The sequence below is a fragment of the Odontomachus brunneus genome, unplaced genomic scaffold, assembly GCF_010583005.1.
Source record: "Odontomachus brunneus isolate Ranch 3 - 2012 unplaced genomic scaffold, Obru_v1 Obru_scaffold_056, whole genome shotgun sequence".
NCBI lineage: Eukaryota > Metazoa > Arthropoda > Insecta > Hymenoptera > Formicidae > Odontomachus > Odontomachus brunneus.
In genome coordinates this window covers 647,401-657,001 of record NW_022639506.1, presented here as the reverse complement: position 1 = coordinate 657,001, position 9,601 = coordinate 647,401, and the positions used below count along the sequence as shown (strand labels likewise).

At 39.7% G+C, this 9,601-nt stretch overlaps 1 protein-coding gene across 7 annotated transcripts in view; it reads left to right on the top strand.

Moving 5' to 3' along the window:
* Positions 1 to 9,585, top strand: part of LOC116845685 (transcription factor Sox-5) — a 343,917-nt gene extending 334,332 nt beyond the window's left edge. For 6 of the 7 annotated variants that reach the window (XM_032818682.1, XM_032818687.1, XM_032818685.1 and 3 more), the window contains 4 exons: positions 5,516 to 5,746; positions 6,234 to 6,281; positions 6,441 to 6,593; positions 7,401 to 7,903. In XM_032818682.1, coding sequence (XP_032674573.1) covers positions 5,516 to 5,746; positions 6,234 to 6,281; positions 6,441 to 6,593; positions 7,401 to 7,903 — 935 coding nt within the window. Of the gene's footprint in view, positions 1 to 5,515; positions 5,747 to 6,233; positions 6,282 to 6,440; positions 6,594 to 7,400 lie in introns of all 7 variants that reach the window. The other variant, XM_032818681.1, reaches the window with a different exon arrangement.
* Positions 9,586 to 9,601: the final 16 nt, after the last annotated feature.

The window sequence follows — 9,601 nt, the reverse complement described above, 5'->3', positions numbered from 1 at the left end:
CTTTGGACCTAATTTTTAAAATTATAAAACGTAGACTGAGGTTTCTTATTATGAATTGCGGACGAGGTTCAGAGATAGTTAAAACAAATTTGATAGCATCTAGTTATGATGATAAAAAATATTTTACCATACCGTTTTTTGGTGTGGTTTCGAACAGACTGACAAAGCTTTTTTAAAAATAATTTGATAAATATTGCTTATTCTTACAATAATAAATTATCAGGAATGATTCATGTGCATAAAGACAGGTTGCCTCCTGGTTTCCATAATAACGTTGTGTATAAATTGCAATGCAGTAGTTGTGAGGCATCGTATGTTGGTTAAACCAGTAGAAGACTCTCTACGTGCATTGCTGAGCATAGGAGAATACCAAGGAGTTCTACAGTTGAGTTAACGACCATACAAGAACACCGTTTGAGGGAAAACTATGATTTCAATTGGGATCAAGCCAAAGTTTTGCATGAGGAACGTTATTACTTGAAACACCTGATATCAGAAATAATTTATATTAAATTTCAAAAGCATGGACTTAACTCTCAAAAGGACACAGAATATTTGGGCAACAGCTACTGCGGCTTATTATGAAAATAAAACCTTATTTGTTTCCTTCTCTTCCAAGAGTCGTCGCCGCAATATTAATGCTCATGTATATAAATCTGTTATTATCTCTTTTACTTAGTGGCGATGTTATCGTTGACAGGATCGTTTCACTTTTAGCTGAACTCAACAAAGATAATTTATATTGACCGTTTTAATTATTTATTATATTTTAATCTTACCTATTTTTATTTTATTTTATGATTTTTTTATAGTTATGGCTACTTCCTATTATTAATTTGAACTTCTTTATATTAGTCGGGTAACGGTCTTGTCAGCTATAATACTGCGAATAATATTCATGTCATTTTATTAAGGTCTTTAATTAATTCTTTTACTTGTAATGCGTTCATTTTGTAAACCTTGAGTTTTTTGTTTATATCACTGAAGAGGGTTCATGATTGAGCCGAAACGTTTGATTATTTATATTGAATATTCATATTCAATAAATATTGCTCTATTTCCTAACACAAGGAAGGTTTTACCCATATGGTACATAGCACTATTAATCTTGTGCTTGAATTCGAATTAGTCCTTTTTCCTATTATTTAATTCATATAGCCTCGATTTTCCCTGATTAGGTCAAACTAAACAAAAAAGTTTTCTAGCATTTTGAAAATAATTACATAGATTTTTAGTCATTAATTAAAGAACATTAATGTATTATCGCGTGACCATACGTCAATCTTCTTTAATTGATAATTTAAAATTTTACGCGTGTTTATTTGCAAAATGGACTTTATATAGGATTTTTTCGTTTAATTTGACCTACAAGCACATGTCGCTATTACAGCTCATCTGCCGTATTAATAACTCAAAATTTTACATGATTACTTTTACGTGCAAAATGATAGAGAAATTTTGTGCTCAGAATTCGACTTAATCTACATTCTGATCCTTATATTCTTATTATCTTATCTATTTTATTATCAGACTCTTATTATCAGACACCCTGTATAGCACTTACATGTATATGAAAAGAAATTGATTTATAGTAGATTAAAACACCAAATTTTATTGACATTCTCCTAAGTCATTAACCCTCTAGAAGAGCTTCGTTCTTCTTGCGACCAGCAATCTGCTGTTTGCATTTAGTTTGGCAGAAGGGAATTTGACAACTAAAACTGGGCTGCCAATGACTAAAGAGGATGTCAACGGTTGGATGTTTAATCTAAAATACTCCTCTCGCGGCCGGAACAAAGCGCATTGTCGAGACAAACTTGATGCAGAGACTCACGAAGGGTTGAAGTAACCCGCGCTACCCCCAATCTGAGTGCCACGGAACTCGTGAAAACGGTAGAACTCGGTGTTTCCAGTGGTTTGCACGACGCGTTTCGCCGATCTCACGGAATAATCGCGAATTAGTGAACGCGACGTGGACGCGAACAAGCGCCGGGAGAAAACGGCACGCTCGGTACACGTCCAAGTATGCGCCGCGATTTCACGTCAACGGTGAACGCTTAATCATCTTCGAGCAGACTAGTTTTCCCGATTGTCCGCGGCCGGAGAACCCCTTCTCTTCATCCCGAGAAACCTGTTTCGCTTGCCATCTAGTTTTTACATGCCGACGTGTCCATAATCAACGACGTGTGACGCGATTTCGCTCGATAAGGGCGGCGACGAGGATCGCGCGAGGAAAAGAAGAGAAAATCTACGGCATCTCCTCGGCATCACCGTCGTAAACATCAGAACGAGTTTCCTCATGCGTCCCGTTGCCGCGTTAACCCCCGTGAGCGCAAATGAATTACGAATCCTCGCACAAATACACACACACACACACACACACACGTTCAATTTCAAATGGACTTTGCTCGAAGAATTTTTTATATAGTGCTTCATCATTCAATACCGATGACTGTCTACGGGGTCATCGGTGACAGTGAGATAAATTTACCACGCATTATATAGCGATAATGTAGTTCAATTTAATCACATTACACAATTTCTTGTAATTATCAACGATATTTATAGTCGAATTTTATATTTAAGATCGTCTTAATTTCGTCTTAAGATGCTATGTATGCAATAAAATAGATCTTACAGTATCTTAAGATGCATTTAAGGGGACATTACACAATTTCTTGATATTATCAACGATATTTATAGTCAAATTTTATATTTAAGATCGTCTTAATTTCGTCTTAAGATGCTATGTGTGCAATAAAATAGATCTTACAGTATCTTAAGATGCACTTAAGGGGACATTACACAATTTCTTGATATTATCAACGATATTTATAGTCGAATTTTATATTTAAGATCGTTTTATACAATTTCACAATTTCTTGATATTATCAACGATATTTATAGTCGAATTTTATATTTAAGATCGTTTTAATTTCGTCTTGAGATGCTATGTATGCAATGAAACAGATCTTACAGTATCTTAAGATGCAGTTAAGGGGACATTACACAATTTCTTATAATTATCAACGATATTTATAGTCGAATTTTATATTTAAAATCGTCTTAATTTCGTCTTGAGATGCTATATATGCAATCAAACAGATCTTACAGTATCTTAAGATGCACTTAAGGGGACATTACTTTCTCAAGTCTAGAACGCAACAACATCTGGGAATGTTATTAATTAAAAAAAACTACTAAAGAAATATATCTAAATTTTATTTACATGTAATTAAATAATATATTTGTATTTAAAAAACATTTATAATTATTTTTTATGTAGAAATGACATCATGGCATCCATTGCCTGCAGCTCTTGTGTCTTCCTAATTTGTACAATCCAATGAAAAAAATGAAAAAAGTTTCTTACAAAATTCTGTAGTAATAGTCAATTCAACAAAATGTAGTAATAGTCTTTCCAACTAGAACTTTTATTTTCATTACAGTTTTTTTTATGAAATAAAATAGAAAAGCAAATTCAACAAACAAAAAATTTCTTCTTTGAAATGAACCCAAAGATTTAATTGTTTAAAAGTATTACAAATATAAAATTCAAACATATTATTTATATTTATTTAGCAGTTTACTTTAAATAAATTCCCGTTTATTGTTGCTTTTTTAACTTAGAAAAGTAACTTGTCCCCTTAAGAGAATTTTAAACATAAAATTTCATCATGAATATATTAACCCCCTACATGCTCGTGACGGTGAGAACTTCGTTGCGACGTAGAGACGATGAGATGTGCAAAACTTGCGGGGGAAGAGGGTGGTCAACGTGTTGAGAAAACGTCGGGTGAAAGAACTTTGCCTATTTGTGTATGGGTCCCTCAAGGCTAATAACTAAAATGAGAGATTATTGTCAGAGGATTAGGGAGCTTAACTAAAATGAAAGATTATTGTCAGAGGATCAGGATATTCCATAGACATAATCCTTTAAGTCGATGCTATTCAAAGATATACTCTTTAAAATATTAAAAAAATACATTAAATGACATTTTTTATTAGATTTCTCGACGTCTGAGGTACCTTCCTATGGTGACGTTGTTATAACGGCTAAAACTACTCTGAAACATCAACTTGAAGTATATATCATTTGTTGTTGTTCTAATTATTTTGGCGCAGAGATGTAGAAATATCAATGAAAAGTTTCTCAATTTAATAATTGAGACAAATATATTTAAATTCAACTAAGTGACGATTAATTTAAACAAAATTAGTCGAAGAATATTTAATTGACCATTGATTTTAACGAATTTAATTAAAGCCCGTTCAATTGACGATTTATATGAGCGAAGAGAATCAAAGATCGTTCAATTAACAATTAAATTTAGCAAATTTAAAGATCGTTCAATTAACGATTGATATGAGCAAGTTCAAGCGATTCAATCAAAAAACATTTGATTACATAATGTTACAAACGATTGTGTTGATAACATTCATTGTCAGAATATCGTGGCATTGTAGATGATGATTGAGAAGCGCTAAATCCTCAATAGAATCTACTCAATCTTGAAGAGGGGGAGATGGGCGGCACTGGTCATATTAATTGTTAATTAAACGGCCTTAAATTAAATTTGTTAAGTTCACTTATTAATTGAACGATCTTTAACACTAGAACCCTAAAAGAAAACCCTAGAAATATAAAAAATTACGTAAATCCTAAACATGCGTAAATTCTACCCAACGCATTTCATTCGCTCATAACTTCCAGAAAAATAATTAAAATTTAATCCTTCTTTTTTTTAATCAGTATAAAAAACATTGAGGAATATAAAGCTATTAATGTTTCAGCAATTTAATGAGGTAGAAAAAGTTATAATGAAAAAACAAAATACATGTTTTTAAGAACGATAACATTCATAAAGGGTTATTAACCTTTAGGGTTAATTTCCTTCATTTATACCAATCATTAATTGTGTGGTTTTTAATTGAATTCGTTGAAATCAATCGTCAATTCAATTGATTTCGATCAAATCTGTTGAAGTCGATTGTCAGTTAAACGGTCTCAAGTTGAATTGGCTCATATTAATCGTCAATTAAACACGATAATTAACTTAAAAAGCAATTAATTACTCGCAATTTTTGTATCGACGAAAAAATATATTGTACTTTGTCTTATTATCTTCTGTTCTTTAATTTTGTTTCAAATTATTTTGGAAAGTTTGCGAAGAAAGACCTTATTACATATAAACTAAACTCTTCGTTCGTTAGATTGAGACTGCGGATCGATTCCTCGAATAAATGCAACTTCTTACTTTATTTCTAGTTATATCACTTTCAATGTGGCCTATTATTCATTAGTATGCGATTCATTGGTAGTCGCGAGGAGTCAAAAGTGGGCAAAGTTCTTTTCTCGAAGAGAAGACCAGGGGACCAGAGATTGAACGATGGACTCGCCAACGAGATTTACGTGCACGATTTTTCGGTGCTGTGCATATTTCAAAACGATAAACTCCACGCTTGTATATTCATTGCGCATTCTTCATTCCGTCTCGTCCACAATCCGTTGCAGTGGGCAAAGTAATGGCCAAAGACGAACCCGGCGGGCCAGGAGGATCCGTGGCGGCTGCTGCGGTCGCAGCTGTAGAAAAGCACTTCGCGATGCACGGCCTATATGGACTGCCACCGAACGCGGGTGCGACTGTCGGACCTTCGGCCCAGACTCAGAGACCGATCAAGCATTCTGGCTCTCGGGAGGAGACGCCTCAGGAAGATCAGGACGCCTTCCTCTCGACGTCTCACAGTAAGTGGAATCACGATGATCAGGAATAGACGCGAAAACTATAAGGACGAGAGAACTGCAAAAATGAGAGAAAAAAGATGGTTAATTTAACCAAAATGATACCTTATTCTTGGTTCCAACCATATTTTTTGGTTGTCCTAACACAAAAATGATAGTAGTAACATAAATCTAAGATTATTTTATCACTAGCATTATAATAGAATTTAATTTCAAAAAAAATTTCTTAACTATAATTTACAGTCATTATTTCCATATGTGATTATAGTTACAAATACTAAAATAAAACTTTTTAAACTTTTTTCCTCAGTGTGTATAAGTTTGTATTTGTATCTCTCTCTCTCTCTGTATTGTGAAAAAATATAAATATAGTGTAAGTAAGATGCATGGTGCCTTTGTTAAAATAATTGCACATCTTTTTGTACAAAACATGTACAGTCCCGGTGTTCATGTCGTATCTCGTATATATAATTCGGTTTTAAAATTGCAGTGTGGCGAGATCCGGCATATAAAGTAGCGGAAGACATAACGGAAAAAGGTAAGCAGTTCTATGAGTAACGATTAGGCTGATATTACGCTCTTGTTTTGAGAGCGCCAAGTGACGCCCTCGAAATCAGATTCGTTTCTCACGAGAGTATCGTGAATCGCGACTACGTGACATCTAACGCCTCTTCTTTCTCTCTCTCACTCTCTTCAGCTAAAATGGTGAGGCAGCAGAAAAGGGAGGGTGAGAATAAACCACATATCAAGCGACCTATGAACGCATTCATGGTGTGGGCCAAGGACGAACGTAGGAAGATCTTGAAAGCCTGCCCAGACATGCACAATTCGAACATATCGAAAATTCTTGGTAAGCATACTTCATCCATATCGTATTTCATATCAGTATTCATAACCAGTGGTGTTCAATCGGATCATCTTCTGTTTGGTAAAATGATACCGATTCGCGGGAAAAAGTATCGGTCAATGCAACTGTAGAGGAACCAGACGAAAATCCAATAGTGACAAATAGTATCGAAACTCAAGTTAAGATAACTAATAACTAATAACTAAGAACTCAAGTTAAGATAACTAAGAACAATTGGTCGAATAGAAATCGTCTACAGAAATCTTTCTACTCCCATAGTCGTCTGATTAAAAGTCGCAACATTCATTATTTGAAACTTGATTCGAGTGAAATTTTCAGATTTTAGTTTGGAGTTAAATGTGAGTTTTTCAATTGAACTGCGATTATAAATATAATATCATAAATATCAGACTGAATATTCGACTGAAAAACTTTCTCTAACTCTAAATTCAAATCTGAATATCTCACATGAGATTAGTTGCAAGTGACGACTATTCATGCAGACCTAAAATCAGAATTAATAGTCGTAGCTTGAAACTTGTCTCAGATGAGATACTCAGAGTTGAATTTAGAATTAAGTGTGAATCTCTTTCAGCTGAATCGCGCTTACAAATGCAATATCGCACATGTTGTGTAATACGAATAGAAAATTCAAATTTAACTCTAAATTCATGTCTGAGTGAGTGTCTCACGTGCGACAAGTTTCAAGTGATAACTATTGATACGAGCCTGAATGGCAAAATAACACGTAATGCTTTGAAAGAACAACGCTAATGACGTTATCGCATAATCTCACATTGCCGTCTGCAGGCGCCCGATGGAAAGCGATGTCGAACTCGGAGAAGCAACCGTATTACGAGGAGCAGTCGCGGCTGTCGAAGCTGCACATGGAGAAGCACCCAGACTACAGGTACCGACCGCGGCCGAAGCGCACGTGCATCGTCGACGGCAAAAAGATGCGCATCTCCGAATACAAGTCGCTGATGCGGCAACGACGGCAGAACAACATCCGGATGTGGTGCGGCGTTCGCGACGGCGGCCCAGAGATGGGCTTCTTGTCGCCTGTCGGTGCTGACCTCGGCTCCCAGCATCACCCGGGCGCGGGTGCCGGCCCGTCGGCGCGTCCGTCGGTCTCGCCGCCGGCGACGATGCTGAATGGCAGCGGCGGCGCCGCCGGGCCGAGCTCGGACCACGCCACGTTCTATTACCCGCAAGACAGTCTCTCGCCCACGGACATGATGAACTTCTCGCCCGAGAACTCGGGCTCAATCGGCGGCTACGACGCGAGTCCACGGCATCACGACGAAGATTGAACCGTGGCTCCGGGCCAGCCACTTTGGCCGCCCGGAGCATCATCGTCGTCATCCTCATCGGCAGCGGCGGTGGCGGCAGCGGCCGCCACGGCCGCCGCGGCAGCGTCCACGTCGAGGCTCGCTCATGAGCTCTTCTGGTAACCAGAATCGTCCGTCTCAGGGTGACGCGCGTCCCAAGACACGGGCCGCGAGTAGCGCTGTCGGCCGTGCGTGCGGCGTCGCAGACCGACGTCGTCGTCGTCGTCGTCGCCGCCGTCGCAGAAGCGCGCCAACTGCGCGACGAAGCGGACGGACTACTCGGAGAGGACGTGCCGCTCTTCCCGGCGAAGAGCCGGCCGTCTCGTGACCTCTCGCCGGAGGTTGTGATATAAACGTTCTATCTCTCTGTGCCATCGTACACGAAACGCGAAAGGACCTGACCGCGAAGCAGAGGCGCGAGAGCGCTATCCGCCTGCTGCTGGTTGAGAGCCTGTCGTCGGTGACGTCGCTCGATCGTCGATACTTTTTGCTCGGCCACGCGACTCAGTTCTCCTCGCGCAACGGCGACAGCCCAGCGATCCGTGTGTGCATCTTGTTGTCCCGCGTTAAATCGCGCCCGGTTCTCTCCCACCGTCGAGTCTCTCCTTGCCGTTTCTCGTTGCTCCTCCGCTCCTCTCGAGCGTTCTCTCAACGAAACACTCGTCGATCTCGCGTCTTTCCAACACGAACGTGCCCGAGCAGGCGTCGTCGAGCGGCGTCGGATGCGGATGTCCTGAAATGTCCCCGAGACGTTGTCGCCGCGCGACACCAGAGCGACGTCTCGCACGTACGCGCGACGGCGGGAGTCTCCCCCGCATTCTCTCTCATCATAATCAAAACTGCAGTCCACACGAAAAACGCGCGATAAACAACGCGATCACAAATGGTGATGTAGCTAAGCGTGTAGATACGATCGGCCGAAGTTGAAGCAGCGGTCGGGAGCCGACGTTTACCGGTGAGCCTCGCACAATATGCGATACACTTGTCACTCAGCGGAGGCGAAGGCGCATTCGCACGATTTTTGTATAAATAAGACAATCGCTTCGGCGCGCCGACTCGGATGCGACTCGCGCCGACTTCCTTGATATATCGGACTTCGATGCGCAGCGACATTACGTTAACACGTTTGCGACACGAGATGCATGGCCAAAAAGTCTTGTTCCTATTCCTTCTAGTGTGTGTATGTGTCTCTGAAACGATACGTCTCATCCCGGTCGGACGTATCGAGCAGGAAAAAGAAAAGAGAAAACGCAAAAAAAGATATGATAGAGATATGAAAGGGAAACTGGTCTAACAGCGCATCCCCCGCAAAACGATCGCGCGCGTCTGGCAACGCGCGGAGACGCGCACGTGGCATTCTAATACCTATCTATTTACCTACCTAAGTGACCGCCGGCCCGTTGTCCCATGTGCACTACCGTATATAACGACCGCGTGTCCGGTGTGCCGAATCATGGTCGGAGCAGAGTGAGAAAAGAAAATAAAAAGGAAATCTTAGAAGATAATCGCGCTCGCGCGACTCGTCCCGTGCATAGAAACGTGTGAGGAGCGACGACTTCGTTTAATATTTAAAAAAAATGCTTAGTACTTATAGTATTTTCATCATTAATTTATTGATCCTAATGTAATACACGGCGCGTAGCCGAAGCAATAGTCGACTGAGCGGGGGGGGGGGGGGAA